The following is a 19,995-nucleotide window of genomic DNA, read 5'->3' as shown; positions in this document are numbered from 1 at the left end:
TCAGATGGGCAGGGTACAAGAAATTATTATTATTATTATTATTATTATTATTATTATTATTAACCCCTGGAACCAGTTTCCCCTAAGGCTCTGCCGATGGATTGCCATAAGCTATGGATTTGCAGCGCATCCCACAGCGGGCGAGCAAAGGATTTGCGGGGAGTCTCCCATGCATTCCCCCCACCCTGAACAGCCCTACGCCCCCCAGGAGGGGTCGTGCATGGAGCCTTGGTCAATTACCCCCTGACATAGATGTCTGACATCTTCTCTCCCGTCATGAAAGCATCGTCCTCCAGGACCACCTCATCGGTGTTCCAAATAATAACCCGCAGCTCATACCTAGCTATGGCGCAGAGCGGACAGCGGCACAACAACAACAACAACACAGAGAGGACAGAAAAGGGGGAGAAAAGAGGCAGAACAGGAGAAGCAAAGTGTCGGTTAGCTGATGCCCACGTGGAGGAGATGCGCCGCCCGAGAAAGGGTCGCCCGTCCTCTGCGGGGAGAGCTGCAGAGCGGGGCAGAACCGAAACCAAAACGAGAAGCTCACGCACACAGAGAGAGTAGCCGGCTTTGGGTTTCCCACGTACGTACCCCCGGACAAAAATGTCACTGGATTTCTCGCCAGTAAAGTAATCATCGTCCTCCAGGACTACCTCATCTGTGTTCCACACTATCACTCTAAGCTCGTATCTGGCGGGGAGGAAGGGAGAACAAGGGGTGAGCCAGTGGGGAAGGAGGGTTGAGGTGGATCACGTGGGCACGGACACCCCCTAAGAACTGTGCTTCCTCTCCTAAGGCTCTCCAAGGAAGGTATGAGCAGAGGAAAGGAGACCACCGCGTCCTTCCTCTTGACTTTCCTCCATGGTTGTTACAGGGGCGGAGGAAGCAGGGTGCGGTGGGTGCGGGCCACCCTGGGCGTCACCACTGAGGGGGGTGACAAAATGCCGGGTGGCACTCACCGCAAGGACTGCAGTGCACCTGAGCCACATGTCTCTCCTGGGCTTCGGTACGCACAGGCTCCCCGCTGCCCAAATGGTCCGCCAGCTGCCTCCCCCCAGCTGTAGAAATTGCACAAAACAAATGAATACCTATAATCCTAGGTATTATAAGAATTGCAATGTTGGGAATCTGAATAGGTGCAGCTACACACACAGAGTCAATTAAGGTTTGGCAGACAGCCAAAAGCTCATGTGAAGGAGTAAGTCTGCCTGGTGATACAGAGGCATGGAGACAGCTCCCTGATTGGTCAAGCTCTCTCAAGGGAGTGATAATTATTGCCCTGCTAACTGTTAGTTCAGTCGTTCAGTGTGTCAGTGTAGGAGTTGTGAGTCGTGTATGAGAGAGGAAGCTAAAGATCCGTGTTCTGTTCCTGTAAATAGTCCACTGTATATACCGCACTTTCCCCCCTCCAAAAATGAAGGGGAACTGTGTGTGCGTCCTATGGGGCGAATGCAGGCTTCAGGAAGCTATCTGCAAGCCTTGGGAGCCCGCGGGAGTTCCATCCGGGCTCCCACAGCTTGCGGAGAGCTGCCTGCATCTCGAAGCCTGGGGTGCGCTGAGCAGTCACGCCCCAGGCTTCAGGTAGCTCCGCGCAGGCCGCAGGAGCCCTCCCACAGCTTGTGGAGAGCAGCCTGTTCTGGGGGCTGGGGTCGGGGGAAGCTCGGGCTTCCCCCTGTTATTCTAAAGCAGCAATGCGGCAGCAAGCAAAGGCTATAGCAGCCAAGTCTGCTGCTTGTGGCTGGAAAGCCAAACAGGAAGTTTGTGACTGTTGCCATGGGAACAAAGGGGCAGTCCAATCTGTACTGAGCACCGGATGTTAGCTCAGTGGGTTTGTCATATGACCTGTGCTGGAAGTGCATGGGTGGAGTTTATTCTAACTGCTGATGAGTGCAGACATGTATTCTCTGTACTGAAGTAAAAGACAGGAATAAAAGATGTAGATAGATTTCTGTCTGCTTCTTTCCCCTCCCTGGGGACCCAAGAGGGGAGAGAGGAGCAGTTGGTGTGTTTTCCTCACAGCCTGAGGAAAATCGCCGGAACGGACCTCGCGTATGTTTTATCCTGCCGGGAGTCGCCGGAGGGAGGTCTAAGGAATTCAGCCGGTGCCTGAACAGATAGGCACATACCTCTGAGACGGGCCAGAATTCCAACAGTGGTAGCAGAGGATGGTTGCTGTTTTCATCGACCTCTGAGTCAAGAAGTGGCCTCCATGGACGCCTGAGGTGAGAAGGCTGATTCTCTGCAGCCAGAAGCTGACCAGAAGAATCTGAAAGCCAAGCAACGGAGCCCAGGTATGAGATTTTCGGGCTTAGAAGAGTGAAAGCAGATTGAGTTATTCTCTGCTTCACGGGGAGCAGCGTTTGGGTAAAACAGCTCCAGTCAAAAGAGAAACCGCATTCCAAACATTCCTGTGGTTTTTCCTGTCCAAGGAAAAGGAATGCTGTTGCTTAGCAACGAAGGCCATGCCTCAGAGAGGAGAAGTGAAAGTTAAAATGGAATGTTTTGACTACACAGTCTGAAGAGCTCTTGGAAAATTCCAACGCAGCCAGCGTTGAGAGCTGCCAGGTGGCACAGAGTGTAAACAAGCCAGCTATTGGATTTTAGAGGCTTGTGTTTGAGAGTCAATGCAAGGACTCAAGATGGATGCAAAGAAGGGAGCTTTGCCTTCTCCGCCCCTTTTGACCAGTGACAATTATGCATCTTGGTCTATCAAGATGAAGGCCCTGCTGCAGAATCAGAGACTGTTTGGGGTGATTGAAAACCCCATTCCAGCAGCACCAACGCGTGCTTGGGAGTCACAGGATGTAAAGGCCAGAACTGCTATAATTCTGTGCGTGTCAGATTCGCAGTTGATCCACATACAAGATTTACTGCACGCGAAAGATGTTTGGGACACGCTGAGAAGGACACATCAGAGAGATGCAGGTTCTTCAGCGCTGCTGTATTTTGAGAAGCTGACCAACCTGAGGCTTGCGCCTGATGGAGATGTTCAAGCGCACCTGACGGAAATGAAATTTCTGCGTCAACAGATGGTGGAACGCAATTTCCGTCTGCAGGAGGAAGTGTTTTGCTTCATGGTGATCAACAGCCTGAATCGGACTTACAAAACAGTTGCCAGTCAGCTGGGGTCTCTCCCAGCAGCGGATTTGACTTCGGAGAGGGTCTTTGCCGTCGTGTTGAATGAACATGACAGACTTGCCGCCCTGGAAGTGAAGGACAGGGGGAGCCAGGAACGGAGTTCTAACACCCCCACTGCTGTTGCTACTGGAGGAAACGCTGTAGCTTTGAACCTTGTCCGATGCTACAATTGTGACCAGACTGGGCATCTTCAGCGGAACTGCAAGAAGCCACGTAAGAACAGAGGAGCTAAGGCGAGCTCCGCAAAGTCTGAGGCGTCAGACAAAGGTCACACCAAGCCAAAGGCAAAGACTGCAAAAGCTTTGATGTCGCTAAAAGCCACACCAGAGGTGGGAAACTTCTTTATCCTAGACACCGAATGCACGCAGCATATGTGTCGACACAGAGGACTATTTTCTACGTTTGAGAAACAAAGCTTCGCTGTGCAACTAGCCAACGGTCAAAAGCTGGAAGCGACCGGAATTGGGACTGTGTATCTTAAAAGTCTGAACTTGACTATAAGCAATGTTTACTTGGTTCCAGATTTGAAGTTTAATCTGCTCAGTGTTTCGCAGATTGCCAAGAAGGGACTAAAACTGTCCTATGATGATCAGAACTGCGAGATCTACAAAGATGGAGAGTTGTATCTTTCTGCCAAAGAGAAAGATGGACTGTATTTGTTGACTTTTGATCAAAGTGATTACATGAAATGTAATTCTTGTGATTCTAACATGATTTCTTTTACAGGTGTAGCCAAGAAGAACACCAAGCAGGTCACCTCAAGGGTCGACAAGGCATTTCAGCGGGTGTATGCTGATGTGATTGGTCCTCTAGCACCATCTAGAGGCAATGCAAAGTATTACCTAATATGTGTTGATTCTTTTACAGGTTTTGTCTGGATTTATCTTTTGGAGAGACCGAAAGAAGCCTTAGAAAGGTTTAAAGAGTTTTGTGACAAGGTTAAAAATATGCATGATGCTGACATAGATTGTCTTTGCACAGATGAGAAGCCAATTTTTCTTTTACAGGTTTTCCAGAGGTTCCTGAAGAAGAAAGGGATAAGACACAAAATGGCTAGTTCCGAAGAAGCTTGGAACAAATGTGTCTGTAGTAGGGTGAACAAAGAATTGCAAAAGGGAATGCATGCGCAATTGCTTAGTTCACATCTGCCACATGAGTACTGGGCTGAGTCACTAATGTCATATTGTTACACGTGGTTGAGAAAGTTTTCAAAAGAGTTGGGAAGTTCTCCTTTTGAGAAACTGTTCCACAGAAAACCTTCTGTTGCCCATTTCAAGGTTTTTGGGTCTCATGTGAGAACAGAAGCTCCAGGTGGAGTAAAGAATGCCAGAGGCATTTTTGTGGGTTATGAAAAGGGTCTCTACAGAGTAATTTTGTCTGAATCTGGAAAGGTGATTCTCACAAAATTTCTAGAGAGTGCTCCTGAACAGGAGAGAGTGATTGTTCACACATTTCCCACAGATGATGATGATGAGTTTGATCTTATTGAGTTCAGTAGTACTGATGATGACAGCGATAGCTCAGACAGCTCAGCTGTCACAGTCATTGAGAGGAAATCTCAGATAATGACTAGATCCTCAGAAGAGGAGGATGAACCACTGATTAAGCTTAGTACTGGTTCTCCAGAGAGTTCACAGGCTGAACCAGAAAGCAAGGGAGAGCAGCACCTCTTACGTAGGTCTGAGAGAGCAACAAAGAGTGTACCACCCAAGAGGAATTCACAAGAGTTTGCTAACTTAGCTGTTGCTGTTGTAAACGACCAAGGTCAGATTGAAGCTGTGTCTGAGTCAGAGACAAAGGCACAACAGAGAGTTGCTAACCAAGGTAATGCAGATGCACTCATTCCTTGGAAGTCACACAACCAGAGAGGTACATTGGTAAAACCAGTGGCGGGTAGTTCCAAGGGTGGAACTGAAACAACAGGGGAATGTTATAAGTATAACAACTGTTTGTTTTCTTCTCTGGATGACGCTTTGCTCGCTGCACGCATTGATACTTTAGGGGGAGTATGTTATTCTAAAGCAGCAATGCGGCAGCAAGCAAAGGCTATAGCAGCCAAGTCTGCTGCTTGTGGCTGGAAAGCCAAACAGGAAGTTTGTGACTGTTGCCATGGGAACAAAGGGGCAGTCCAATCTGTACTGAGCACCGGATGTTAGCTCAGTGGGTTTGTCATATGACCTGTGCTGGAAGTGCATGGGTGGAGTTTATTCTAACTGCTGATGAGTGCAGACATGTATTCTCTGTACTGAAGTAAAAGACAGGAATAAAAGATGTAGATAGATTTCTGTCTGCTTCTTTCCCCTCCCTGGGGACCCAAGAGGGGAGAGAGGAGCAGTTGGTGTGTTTTCCTCACAGCCTGAGGAAAATCGCCGGAACGGACCTCGCGTATGTTTTATCCTGCCGGGAGTCGCCGGAGGGAGGTCTAAGGAATTCAGCCGGTGCCTGAACAGATAGGCACATACCTCTGAGACGGGCCAGAATTCCAACACCCCCACCCCAGCCCCGCACCTGGGGGGGAAATATTTTTTTTTCTTTATCCCCCCCCAAAAAAACTAGGTGCACCCTATGGGCTGGTGCGCCCTGTGGGGCAAAAAATACGGTAGTAAACACCTAACTACAAGTTCCTGGTTCCTGCTTTGTCCATCCTGTCTGCAGCCAAGTTGCCACTTGCTTTCGTGAACTCTGCGTTTACTCTGCGAGGTCTGGCTAAGGTCCTGCAACTAGCCAGAAAGTTGTGAAACACCAAATAGGTTTTACCAATATATAATCCTACCTCTTTCCTGATGTTGGGAAAGATGGAGGGCACAAGGAGAAGGGGATGACAGAGGACGAGATGGTGGGACAGTGTTCTCGAAGCCGCCAGCATGAATTTAACCAAACTGCGGGAGGCAGTGGAAGACAGGAGTCCCTGGCGTGCTCTGGTCCAGGGGGTCACGAAGAGTTGGACCTGACTAAACGACTAAATGACTAAACAACAACAATCCTACCTCGACCTAGGTAAATCAAAGCTCTTCTAAGTCGAGCTAAGATTATAATACGTCACAATTTTTGGGGTTCTACCCTCATTTGAATTTTGTTCATTTAAAGTTTATGATTTTTCTGTTTCCTTCTGAGGAAACTGAATTGTTCAGTGAAACAAGGTTTGTAGCCGGCATCCCATTAAGGCATTGTTCTATTTTAGGTTTTTCTAAAAAAAATTCCTCAAGCTTTTTGATTTCTATTATTTAGTTGATTTCCACAATATAATATTTCTAGTCGATTACCATATTTTTTGTTCTATAAGACTCACTTTTCCCTCCAAAAAAGTAAGGGGAAATGTGTGTGCATCTTATGGAGTGAATGCAGGCTGCGCAGCTATCCCAAAAGCCAGAATAGAAAGAGGGATTGCTGCTTTTGCTGTGCAGCGATCCTTCTTGTTCTTCTGGCTTCTGAGATTCAGAATATTTTTTTTCGTATTTTCTTCCTCCAAAAACTAGGTGCATCTTATAGAGCGAAAAATACGGCACTTGTCGTTTCAGGGATTTTCACAGTATTTCATTTGTTTTGTGCAATTCCTCAGTTCTGTGGCTGTCTTTTTTCTGTTGGTTTCCCCCCAGCTGTAAGGCAGCTAAGTGGGAGGAGGCAGGCAGACTCTGGAAGTCCCATGTTGCACCCCACACCTATGGGCTTCCATGCACCTGAGTGGCTTCCTCCGCCGCTGGGTTGTTTCAGGCATTTTTGGCTGGAAGGGGAGGGAAAATTCCCTGCATTGCAGGGGGTGGACTGGATGACCCTTGGGTCCCTTCCAGTTCTACAGTTCTCTGATTTCTCTCCCCTCTGGAAACTCATCAAAACTCAGCTCCACAGAAATGAGAGCATGCTCTTCGAATTTGAATCGGCTTTGGGCAACCAGGGGCAGGACAAGAAGCAACTTGGTCAACGGACTTTTATGGTCAAATAGCATGGTGACATCCACCCGAGCTATAAATCAAATCCAGTCCATTAGGAAGCTGCCGTAAACGGAGCCAGACCACTGGATTTTGTGTCTGTTGTACACCACTTAGATGTTTTCTGCATATAAGTACTTTCACAAATAAAATGAATTCCACCCTCCAACCCCAAACCCTCAAAAGTGCTGAACTCCTTAGGTGTCTCTCACATGAGATGTTCAGATGAAGGCCCATCTAACTTTTCGGACTTTTAACCATCCACACAACCAAATATAAACACGACCTACACTAGTAGCCAAAATTGTGGAAACCCTTTGGAGAAAGTGTATTTCCGAGGTCTGATGGCTCCTGACATCACTTTCTTTGGGGCGTAACGCCATAAAATTATATATCAGTGGGAAGGTAATCTAATGAAGAATGTAATGCAACAAAGTTGGTTCAATTATCTGTATTCTATCAAAGGTTATAGCCAAATAACCAGAAAAAGGAGTGTTTAGAGAGCCAATCAGATGTCGTTTTGGCAATGATGGATCATAACACCACATTTTTGGGGAATAATACCATAAAATTATATATCAATGGAAAGGTAATTTATATTGCCTCTTCTTTCTTTTATTGTCTCATTCATTCTCTCCCTTACTCTCAGTCTCTTTGCCCTGTTAAACTATCCATCCCTTGATTCACCCACTCATCCTTCCTCCTCCTGAAAGATTTCATGGATGCCGGGATCTCCTCTGGGTCCTCTTCACTAGGGCTGGGCGATATATTGATATCTCATCCAAAACCAGTTTGAAGGCCATTATACCGGTTTCATAATTTTTGACCTGGCGATATCTCATGAATCGTGATCTCGTGTGCTATGCAAAAATCACCATGAACTGTGAAGCCAGCCCACACAGCTCCATCCTTATTCCAGACATTGTGATCTATTGGTATATCACCATGTTTAACTGGTGATACATCGCAGTGCTGAAACCTGATCTTGCCCAGCCCTGCCCCTGATCCAACCCCGACCCAGAGCAAAACATTACTTCTTTGGCTTCCTTGGCGAGATGTCAATGGCAGGTCCTGGTGCCGGCATGTCCATGGGGAACATGTCCACCCACAACTCCAGTCGTCCCTGCAATGGTGGAGAGAGCCAGTTAGTGGCACCTAAATACTGCTTCTTGGGAGAAAAGCAATGACAAACCTAGACAGCATCTTAAAAAGCAGAGACATCACCTTGCCAACAAAGGTCCGTATAGTTAAAGCTATGGTTTTCCCAGTAGTGATGTATGGAAGTGAGAGCTGGACCATAAAGAAGGCTGATCGCCGAAGAATGGATGCTTTTGAATTCTGGTGCTGGAGGAGACTCTTGAGAGTCCCATGAACTGCAAGAAGATCAAACCTCTCCTTTCTGAAGGAAATCAGCCCTGAGTGCTCACTGGAAGGACAGATCCTGAAGCTGAGGCTCCAGGACTTTGGCCACCTCATGAGAAGAGAAGACTCCCTGGAAAAGACCCTGATGTTGGGAAAGATGGAGGGCACAAGGAGAAGGGGACGACAGAGGATGAGATGGTGGGACAGTGTTCTCAAAGCGACAAGCATGAGTTTGACCAAAATGTGGGAGGCAGTGGAAGACAGGAGGGCCTGGCGTGCTCTGGTCCAGGGGGTCACGAAGAGTCGGACACAACTAAATAACTAAACAACAACAACAAATCCCCCCCAAGTCCCAAATCGCTGGGCCCCACTCAGATCCAATCTGTTTGGGGATGCATAGTGCATGTCATCCAACCTTTTCTCCTGTTGGAGCAGACCCAGGGTGCAGTCGTCCCCTTTCCAAACATAGAGGAGAAGAAGAAGGAGAAGAAGAAGGAGGAGGAGGAGGAGGAGGAGGAGGAGGAGGAGGAGGAGGAGGAGGAGGAGAAGGAGAAGGAGAAGGAGAAGGAGAAGGAGAAGGAGAAGCCCGCCCTCTCCAGCCAAGACCGGGCTCAGGGCGGCTAACACCAGGTATAAAAACAATTGATTATTCCTGACAATCAAAGGAAAGTGTTCCTTTATGCAACGGCAGCTGCCAGGATGCTTATAGCCAAAAATTGGAAAGGGAGAAAAATCCCATCAATGAAAGAATGGCAAATTAGATTTTGTGAATATATAAATCTGGCAAGACTCACAGCATTCATAAGAGGACAATCAGACCAGAAATTATTAAAAGAATGTGGATGTGCTAAAGAGTATATGAAAAAAGCATTGTTCTGGAGTAAGCATATCAGTGTGTAATGAACGATGTTTTGCAGGGTTAAAGAAAAAGAAAAATGGTGTAAAAAGTATAAAGATAGAAGTAATCTACATTAGACACAACAATTTAGAAAGAGTAAAATTTTTGAGGTCTTAGAACAAAGGAAGGAAGTGGTCTAAACGGAATGGTTTTGTTTGTTTGGTTTAGGTTTGTCTAGTTTTTTCCTTTTTTTATTATTTTCCTCAGGTATAGACAGAAAGAATGTTGTTTATGCTAACAGTTATAAAAATGTGTTCTTTTTCTATTTTTTCTTTCTTCTTTTTCTTTCTTTTTACTATCTCTTGTATATGTAAGATGTGTGAGATGTGGATGTCAACAATAAATAAAAATATTTTTTAAAGAAAAAGATCAAGATAAAAACCACAATATATATATAATCAAAATAGAAGCAACAACCCAATAACACGCCCGCCCCCCTTGGAATCAGTGGCATTAGAGACATACAAATACAGTAGTACCTTGGGTTAAGTACTTAATTCGTTCCGGAGGTCCGTTCTTAACCTGAAACTGTTCTTAACCTGAAGCACCACTTTAGCTAATGGGGCCTCCTGCTGCCGCCATGCCGCCGAAGCACGATTTCTGTTCTCATCCTGAAGCAAAGTTCTTAACCTGAAGCACTATTTCTGGCTTAGTGGAGTGTGTAACCTGAAGTGTATGTAACCTGAGGTACCACTGTATGCTATATGGTAATTTATGGACCTAATAGGCGTGTTCTGGTCCATGGGCTCATGAAGAGTCGGACACAACTGAACGACTAAACAACAACAATAGGTATCTAAAGCTATTTGCACATGTTGCCCTGAAACCAGTCCATGCAAAATGTCGGCACCCTATACAGTGGTACCTCGGGTTAAGTACTTAATTTGTTCCGGAGGTCCGTTCTCAACCTGAAACTGTTCTTAACCGGAAGCACCACTTTAGCTAATGGGGCCTCCTGCTGCCGCCGCACCACTGGAGCACAATTTCTGTTCTCATCCTGAAGCAAAGTTCTTAACCCGAGGTACTATATCTGGGTTAGCGGAGTCTGTAACCTGAAGCATATGTAACCTGAGGTACCACTGTACATGGTTGGGGCACGGGTCCTCCACACCAGCAAGTGCGCAGCCTAGAGTGGCGCCACGTACCTGCTCAATGCCTGGCTTGTCCGGGTTCAGCAGGGGCCGTGTCTCCACGTGCTCAGGCACCAGTTTGCAGCCCACACGCGGGATCTCCTCCCAGTGGTGCAAGACAGTCAGCGCTAGATGCTCGTCCGTCTGTTTCTTCTGGCCTGCGGGTGCAGAGAGCGCAGAGGCAATGAGGCAGAAAGAGAAAAGTGCCGCAGGTCGAAAGAGGAGCAGAAACATTTGCTGCTGTTTGCGGCACCCTTGTGGAACAAACAAGAGGGCTCGCCCCATCAGCCTGGGTTTGCTGTGGTCTAAACCACAGAGCCTAGGACTTGCCGATCAGAAGGTCAGCCGTTCGAATCCCCGTGACGGGGTGAGCTCCCGTTGCTCGGTCCCAGCTCCTGCCAACCTAGCAGTTCGAAAGCACGTCAAAGTGCAAGTAGATAAATAGGTACCACTCCAGCGGGAAGGTAAACAGTGTTTCTGTGTGCTGCTCTGGTTCACCAGAAGCGGCTTAGTCATGCTGGCCACATGATCCGGAAGCTGTACGCCGGCTCCCTCGGCCAGTAAAGCGAGATGAGCACTGCAACCCCAGAGTCGTCTGCGACTGGACCTAATGGTCAGGGGTCCCTTTACCTTTACCTTAAGATGCTACTAAGATGCAGGTGGCGCTGTGGTCTAAACCGCAGAGTCTAGGGCCTGCCGATCAGAAGATCAGCAGTTCGAATCCCCGCAACGGGGTGAGCTCCCGCTGTTCAGTCCCTGCTCCTGCTAACCTAGCAGTTTAAAAGCACGTCAAAGTGCAAGTAGATAAATAGGTACCGCGCTGGCGGGAAGGTAAACGGCATTTCTGTGCGCTGCTCTGGTTCTCCAGAAGTGGCTTAGTCATGCTGGCCACATGACCCGGAAGCTGTACGCTGGCTCCCTCGGCCAATAAAGCGAGATGAGCCCTGCAACTCCAATGTCTGCCATTGATGATCATTGGGGTCCCTTCCTATTCTACAGTTCTATGATTCTAATTGGGGATGCCAGTGGTTTTCTCGGCAGAGCTTCAGCGGAACATTGTGGTCAAAGCAAACTCAAATTGAGCCAAATTCCTTGTTGAGGTTATAGAATTGCAGGGTCTTCTAGTGCAACCCCCCTTCAACACAGTTGGACCTTTTGCATCGTCCGTTGACCTGCTTATTTTGCTTCTACTTCTCCCCTGGAAAGGTAATAAGCTAAACTGGACTCCCAAAGCCTGCCCCAACACTCACAATACTACATGGCCTTCCCTTTTGCTTCCAATATTTATTGAGTGAATGCAGACATGTGCTCACTTTCTGAAGGGCTTGGGGCTTGCATTTAAAATGAAACATAACAGGTTCTCGGGATACTGAATTCTGTGCACGGTGCTCAAATGCAGGACTTAGGCTATGTGATTATAGCACACTCTGGAAGTTTAAAGATCCGTCTAGCATCATCTTAGGGACAGATGAATCTATCCCTTACAGTTTTTCCTCACTACTTATTTTCCCAATCTTCAGTTCTCCACATTTCCAGTATGAGATTTCCCCTGAAAAATCCACCTGCATTTTAGTGCAAATTTCACCCAATACACACATGTATGCAGTTTTTTTTTATTTTTGCAATGCAATCTCTTCTAAAATAATGCATTTTCAGAAGAATGTGCATTTCTATGGACACTTTGCCACAGTATGTGCCTTTCTGTACAAACTCCTTGGCTAGACGTCGTCATTGCAAAACGGCGATGATTGCATTGCAAAATTCGGAGGGCTGCACTGCAGAATTCTGCAAAATTTGAAGTCCAGCTGTGTTTCCAGTCTTGTATTGTGCAAATTGGGATGTGGGTGGCGCTGTGGGTTAAATCACAGAGCCTAGGACTTGCCGATCAGAAGGTTGGTGGTTCGAATCCCCGCAACGGGGTGAGCTCCCGTTGCTCGGTCCCTGCTCCTGCCAACCTAGCAGTTCAAAAGCACTTCAAAGTGCAAGTAGATAAATAGGTACCGCTCCAGCGGGAAGGTCAACAGCGTTTCCGTGCGCTGCTCTGGTTCACCAGAAGCGGCTTAGTCATACTGGCCACATGACCCGGAAGCTGTACGCTGGCTCCCTTGGCCAATAAAGTGAGATGAGCACCGCAACCCCAGAGTCAGTCACGACTGGACCTAATGGTCAGGGGTCCCTTTACCTTTGCCTTTATGTAATCCGCTGAGCAAGGGATTCAAATCACAAGAAAAGAGATCCTCCCCCCCTTTTTTATTATTAAATTAATAAATCATACATAATTATTCTGCAAAATTTGAAGGCCGCCTGTGTTTCTAGTCTTGTACTGAGCAAATCAGGCAGGTCCGCCTTTCGTTGTGAGCTAAACGGAAATCCTCTCCCTGTCCCCATCTCTCACCATCCTGTACATTCTGACTTCAAAGCAACTGACTTGGGCTGATTCGCTTCCAACGTACCGTTTTCGTCTTCCACTTCTGTGGGTCCCGTGAAGACCCGGTTGGTCACCTTCACTCTGCCGCCAGGGCCATAATGGGGCCCGTCCAGCTTCCCCTCTTTGCATAACTTGGACAAGATCTGGGTGGGCTTCTGAGGGTCTCTCCACATATTGTAACCATGGCTGTGGACAAAAGTAGACTCTCGTCAGTTCAAGGTAGGACTTCAGGGAGCCCAGTCCCTGCAGCCCACTCCTCATGGACCCTCCCAGCTCTATACAGTGGTACTTCAGGTTAAGAACTTAATTTGTTCTGGAGGTCGTTCTTAACCTGAAACTGTTCTTAACCTGAAGCACCACTTTAGCTAATGGGGCCTCCTGCTGCCACTGCACAATTTCTGTTCTCATCCTAAAGCAAAGTTCTTAACACGAGGTACTATTTCTGGGTTAGCGGAGTCTGTAACCTGAAGTGTCTGTAACCCGAGGTACCACTGTAGTTGTTTCTCTTTGACATCTGGTGGGAGGACATTCCACAGGGTGGGTGCTACCACTGAGAAGGCCCTCTGTCTGGTTCCCTGTAGCCTCACTTCTCGCAATGAGGGAACCGCCAGAAGGCCCTCGGCGCTGGATCTCAGTGTCCGGGCTGAACGATGGGGGTGGAGACACTCCTTCAGATATACAGGACCGAGGCTGTTTAGGGCTTTCAAGGTCAGCACCAACACTTTGAATTGTGCTCAAAAACGCACTGGGAGCCAATGTAGGTCTTTCAAGACCGGTGTTATATGGTCTTGGCGGCCGCTCCCAGTCACCAGTTTAGCTCTTAGCATGTTTCTCCCTTGCGTCCTGAGTTCGAGTGTCTTCAAAGCCCAGGACCCTTTTGGTAAAGGCTGCTCTCCAACTGGAGCGCTCGCAAGCCTGTGGAGGCAGAGCTGATCCATAGGGGCTAGTAGTGATCAATAGCCTCTCCTCCATGAATTTGCCTAATTCTGTTTAAAAGCCTGTGGCAGGGAGTTTCATAGTTTAACTGCATGAAGAAGGGCTTTTTAAAAAATCTGTCCTGACTCTTCCGACACTCTTTATCAGATGTTATGAGATCTAGTCTTCAGAGAGGAGAAGAAAAACTTTACATTCTACCCTCCTTTTCCATGCCGCGCATAATTTTAGAAGGCTTGCTCACTTTTCTCTAAACGGAAAGGTCCAGAATGCTGCAACCATTCCTCCTAAAGGAGCTACTCCAACCTCTGGGTAAGTCGGATTGACCTTTTCTGAATCTTTCCCAACTTGGCAATATCCTTTTCGAGGTGAGGCGACCAGCACACAGTACAGCGGTACCTCGGGTTACATACACTTCAGGTTACAGACTCCGCTAACCCAGAAATAGTGTTTCAGGTTAAGAACTTTGCTTTAGGATGAGAACAGAAATCATGCTCCGGCGGCGTGGCAGCAGCAGGAGGCCCCATTAGCTAAAGTGGTGCTTCAGGTTAAGAACAGTTTCAGGTTAAGTACGGACCTCCAGAACGAATTAAGTACTTAACCCGAGGTACCACTGCATATGGGTAAGACTTAATAGGAAGTGTTGCTGAGTTCACAGAATCAAAGCGTTGTGGAAGGGAGCACGAGGGGCCTCTAGTCCCTGCAATGCGAGAATCTTTTGCCCAACACGGGGCTTATACCCTCAAGCTTGAAATTTGGGGTGTGGAACTGCAATGCCATGTGAGTGAGATGAATAAACACCCAGCAATAAAAGATAACAGGATAGGATTTACCCCAGCAAATTATTTGTCAAAATTACAAATACCCAAATACAGACGGACATTTACCCTCACAAGATTCAACGTGCTGCCTTATTGGAGGGCAGATTCGAGGGTAAACCATAATACGCGGAACGATTCTGCCCCTGCGGCTTGATGGAGGAAGAAACTGTCTCTCATGTCTTGTTACGCTGCCGTTTCTACAGGGATCTACGCTCGGCATTTATCACTCCTGTTATACAAAAATCTCCAAATGGGTCCGAACTTCAATGTCTAAAACTCCTGGTAAAGGACAAGGATCTAGAGATCACGCTCAGGGTGGACAAATTCTGTGTGACTGCCATAAAACTTAGGGAACAAGCTGTACTACCAGAATGATTAGGGTTTTCAATGATAATTTTAGGTTATATTTTAATGATCAAGATTTGTCAGGGAACTGCCATCGGAGCCAGAGGTGGAGGGAAGGCTCCAGAGGGATGCCGGAGAGGGTCCCAGTAGGGAGAGAGGCAGCCCATCTGCTGGGGAAGGAAATCAGCGTAACACCAGTGGAGAAGGGGACATTTTGAGGTAACACAGCAGGTGAACCCTGTGGCATTCAAGCTCAGGTTGCCCGACAGCATGAAGATACATGCGATGTTTCATAGGTCCCTACTCTCACCGTACAGGGAGGGGCGGGAATTTCCGGGGTGGGAGGGAGAAGTCACCACCCACAAGTGGGTAGAGGAGAGGGAACACCACAACCAAGCCACGGAAATACTCGATTCAAGGTGGCGAGGGCGCAAGGTGGAGTACTTGGTAGCTTGGGAGGGAGAACCCGAGTCAGAAAACACGTGGGTTCCCGCTGAGGCGGTCAATGAAGGGTATCTGGTGGAAGAGTTCCACAGCCTGTTCCCAGATAAACCAAAACCACTAGCGAGATTCTGGGAGGAGGAATTTGGAACCACAGACGACGAAGAGGACTTTGTGGGTTTTCCTGCCTCCGAAGAGGAGGGAGGGGAGGTGTCCGAGGGAGAAGAATCAGACTGGGAGGCCCACCCCATGGGAAAAGATAGGAGTGGGTGGGAAGCGGGTTTTGAATCCTCAGAGGAGGACGACAGCTCCTTCAGGGGATTCCCCGCATCATCGGCTGAGGAAAGGGACGAGGTTGGATGAGAAGGTCGGGCCAGGGGTGGAGGGGGTCCTGGGGGGGGGGGAGGTGGATGTCAGGGAACTGCCATCGGAGCTAGAGGTGGAAGGAAGGCTCCAGAGGGATGCCGGAGAGGGTCCCAGTAGGGAGAGAGGCAGCCCATCTGCTGGGGAAGGAAATCAGCGTAACACCAGTGGAGAAGGGGGGCAGATGGGGGAATCGGAGAGGAGGCTCCAGGACTCTTCACCGGAGACCAGCGGGGAGAGCACAGGTCCTCCGCTGCCCACACCCTCCCTGCGCAGAAGACTCCCGCGCAGGGAGAGTAGGAGGAGACTTGGCATCAAATAACTTCTTTGCTGGAAGAAGTTCAAGAAACACCCACTGACGGATTCTGCCAGTGACTGAGACAGCCACGAAGTGAAGGGCTGTCCAGACAGAAAGGGTTCAACCAGGCAACCTAGCCAGGAGTGGCGGCAACTTACGCATGAGCAACCCCTAGAACTATTACAAGATTTAATGTATTTTTTAAAATGCCGCTATATCTGTATTGTCTCTGTTATACCCAATTGCAATTCAATGTATCCCTGTTGTGTTTTATGATTTTCCTGATAATGTAAGTGAGCTGGAACTGGTCTGTGACCGTAATAATAAAATTCTGAATTAAGAGTCCAGTGCTCTACTTGCATGCGGTTTCTTTGAATGAAGAGTTGACTTCTCTGGCAAACTCTGCTTCTTGCAGGGACTCCCTCAGAGCTACAAAATTCAGCTGCAAGGATCCGGGATGCTTACATGGAGTAGTTCTGTGTGATCCCACAGGTCGCCCTGTGCTTGCTGTAGTATCGGTTCTCCAGGTCGATCTTGGTCTCGCCAATCAGATCATCGGATCCCACCAGATCCCAGTCGTAAATAGCCACTGTCAACATGGACTCCATGGGAAAAGTGGCCTCGATGTCAAACGACCTGGAGGGGAAGATACAACCATCTGGAATCGTGGGGGAAATTGGAAAGGAATGGGAAGTGGCAAGTGAGGAGAAGGACAGCCCTCAGGGATGGAGAAACTTTTTCAAAGCAATCGTTACTGGGATAAGTGGAATTATTAGACGGGTGCAAAAATAACTAGCCGGGTGGTCCCAGCTTGGGTCAGAGTCGACCGAAGGGAGCCTTTTCTTAACCTTGGGTCCCTAGATGTCAGAATAATAATAATAATAATAATAATAATAATAATAATAATAATAATAATATATTTATATCCCGCCCATCTGGTTGGATTTCCCCAGCCACTCTGGGCGGCTCCCAACAGAATATTAAAAACACTATAAAACATCAAACATTATAAACTATATAAACATCAAACATGTTTAGGGAAGTTTTTAATATTTAATGCTGTATTGTTTTTAACACTCGATTGGAAGCTGCCCAGAGTGGCTGGGGAAACTCAGCCAGATGGGCGGGGTATAAATAATAAATTATTATTATTATTATTATTATTATTATTATTATTATTATTATTATTAACTTCCCTAAACAGGACTGACTTCAGATGTCTTCTAAAAGTCAGATATTTGTTTATTTCCTTGACATCTGTTGGGAAGGCGTTCCACAGGACAGGTGCCACCACCAAGAAGGCCTTCTGCCTGGTTCCCTGTAACCTCACTTCTCGCAATGAGAGAACCGCCAGAAGGCCCTCGGACCTGGACCTCAGTGTGCGGGCTAACGACAACTCCCAGCATCCCTGACCACAGATCCTGCTAGCTAGGGATGATGGGAGATGTAGTGCCTGGGGACCCGAGATTGAGGAAGGCTAACCTAAGGTGTGCAACGCCTGGTTTGGAAAACCCCAGTTCTCCACCCCCATTAATGCATCCCAGTACTAATGGAATTTTGCTGCCTCACAGGTGCCTGCAAATGTCTCTGAGGCTGCCTCCTGGCAGGTCTGGTGTCCGTCTGAGCTAATAATAATAATAATAATAATAATAATAATAATAATAATAACAACAACAATTTATAATTTATACCCCGCCCATCTGGCTAGGTTTCCCCAGCCACTCTGTGTGGCTTCCAATAGAATATTAAAATACAAAACCTATTAAACATTAAAAACTTCCCTAAATAGGGCTGCCTTCAGATGTCTTCTAAAAGTCAGATAGTTGTTTATTTCTTTGACATCTGGTGGGAGGGCTTTCCACAGGGCAGGTGCCACCACCGAGAAGGCCCTCTACCTGGTTCCCTGTAACTTGGCTTCTCGCAAGGAGGGAACCGCCAGAAGGTCCTTGGCGCTGGACCTCAGTGTCCGGGCAGAACGATGGAAGTGGAGATGCTCCTTCAGGTCTACAAGGCCAAGGCACAGTCAGAGAATTGTAGAGCTGGAAGAGCCCTCAGTGGTCATCTAGCCTAACCCCCCTGCTGCGCAGGAATTTCAGCTGAAGAATCCTTGACTCACGGCCATCCAAACTCTCTTTACAAACCTTCAATGAAGGAAAGCCCCACCACCACCAGAGAGAATCTGTTGCACCCTTGAATGGATCCTACCCCCAGAAAGTCTTTCCTGATATTTTCTCAGGATCTCCTTCTTTGTCCTTGAAATACATTTTGAGGGGTCCTCGCCTCTAGAGCAGCAGAAAGCAATCTTGCTCCACCTTCTGGCGAAAGGACTGCCACGTGGAAGATGGGACAAGCTTGTTGTCTGCTGCCCTGGAGGCAAAAGAAAACCCAACCAAGGCAGCACTGTGCAAAACGGCAGCCTGACTCAGCGCGGGGTCCCCTTACTTTCCAAAAATGGGGTTCAGCTGTTTGGAGATATAGTTCTCCTTGTCCTTGATGTCCGTCTTCCCCAACTTGATGACAACGTACGGGTCAGCTTTGCCGTTGATGTCGGCGGGATGCAGATCGGTGGCCTGGAAGAGAAGTCAAGGCTCATTGCAGGATGAAACCCTAAAGTCCCATATTAACAAAAAGGGGTCCCTTCTCTCCAGCTCGCCTGCTATCTATCTTTGAAGAGGCTTGTGATGGCCTGGGACTCGGGCTCGGACTCAGAACCAGAGGAGACTCGGTCCGCACCAGATCCTGTGCCTCAGGCATCATCTGGACCAAGTCTGGGGACTGATCCTGAAGAGTCTCAGTCTGCACAGGTTCCCCTGCAACAAGCACCAGCTGGGCCGAGTCAGGGGCCTGAGCCTGCCCTGGCTCCAGATGCGGGGATGACCTCGTTGCCTCCAGCTGGGCCATCACTTATAGCTGCTCCACTACCGGTTGGGTCAGGGGAGACTGAGGCGGCCTCTGGGTCTAGTAACCCACCGACGTCTCCAGAGCTGCAAAGAGTAAGGTCTGAGAAAAGGAGAGACCTGAGTACTCGCAGGAGGACTGCTCGTCTTCGGGCGAGGCAGGGAGGTGAGTCGCCGGGGGATCAGGACCGGCCGTTACCCCGACAGAGATAAAAGGCTGTCGGACCCTGCCCCAGGTTGCAGGAGCAACATTACTAGAACCTGCCTGAGACCCTGTGCCTGACCTTGCCTGGTTTCCTGCCTTGTACCTGTCGGACTAACTTCTCGTGGAACCTTTGGACTCTGGACCGGTCCTGGACCGCGTTTCACGGGTTACCCCTGGGCCCAGCACAAGGCTGACCTTAAGGTACCTACAGGGCCAGATTGAGGTTTGATGAGGCCCTCGGCTCCTGAAGATAATGGGGCCCTTTCTATGTCCAGCTGTCCTTTGCCAACAACAAATTGTCACTTTTTTGTGTTGAATAAATGCTCTATGGTCATTTATGGGCCTCATAGGTATCTGAAGCCATTTGCACACGTTGCCGTGCACCCAGTCCATGCAGAATTGAGGCACCCTATATATAGAAATGAGCAAACCAGTGATATTTGAGGGAGCAGGCAGGGCCTATGACTTGCATCATAGGAGCCTACACAACACAAAACACTGTTGTTGTATGTATCTCACTGTTGCTGTATGTATCTCACTGTATATAAGTTGTACAAGTGACAATAAAGTATTTCAATTTCAATTTCTCCTTTTCTCTAGACTAAAAAGTCCCAAACACCACAACCTTTCTTCATACAGGAGCCACTCCATCCCCTTGATCATTTGGGCGGCTCTTTTCTGAACTTTTCCCAGACCTATAATCTCCTTTTTGAGGCAAGGCAACCAGAACCTGGCTGAGGGCAGCTCAATGGAATCAAATGCTTGGAGCTGGAAGGGCTGTAAGAAGAAAGAGAAAACCACGTGTGT

General features: G+C 48.0%; 1 protein-coding gene across 15 annotated transcripts in view; it reads right to left on the bottom strand.

Moving 5' to 3' along the window:
- The window catches only part of OTOF (otoferlin), a 204,435-nt gene that overhangs the window by 11,388 nt on the left and 173,052 nt on the right, over positions 1-19,995 (bottom strand). For 13 of the 15 annotated variants that reach the window (XM_081903604.1, XM_081903593.1, XM_081903603.1 and 10 more), the window contains 6 exons: positions 18,529-18,656; positions 16,552-16,722; positions 12,911-13,071; positions 10,473-10,615; positions 8,102-8,190; positions 595-693 (listed from right to left, as the gene is read on the bottom strand). In XM_081903604.1, the coding sequence (XP_081759730.1) occupies positions 595-693; positions 8,102-8,190; positions 10,473-10,615; positions 12,911-13,071; positions 16,552-16,722; positions 18,529-18,656 (791 nt within the window). Of the gene's footprint in view, positions 1-240; positions 340-594; positions 694-8,101; positions 8,191-10,472; positions 10,616-12,910; positions 13,072-16,551; positions 16,723-18,528; positions 18,657-19,995 lie in introns of all 15 variants that reach the window. The other 2 variants (XM_081903601.1, XM_081903607.1) reach the window with 2 other exon arrangements.

The sequence above is a fragment of the Podarcis melisellensis genome (genome assembly GCF_964234715.1).
Source record: "Podarcis melisellensis genome assembly, chromosome: 3".
NCBI classification, from domain to species: domain Eukaryota; kingdom Metazoa; phylum Chordata; class Lepidosauria; order Squamata; family Lacertidae; genus Podarcis; species Podarcis melisellensis.
This window is presented reverse-complemented; position numbering and strand designations above follow the sequence as displayed.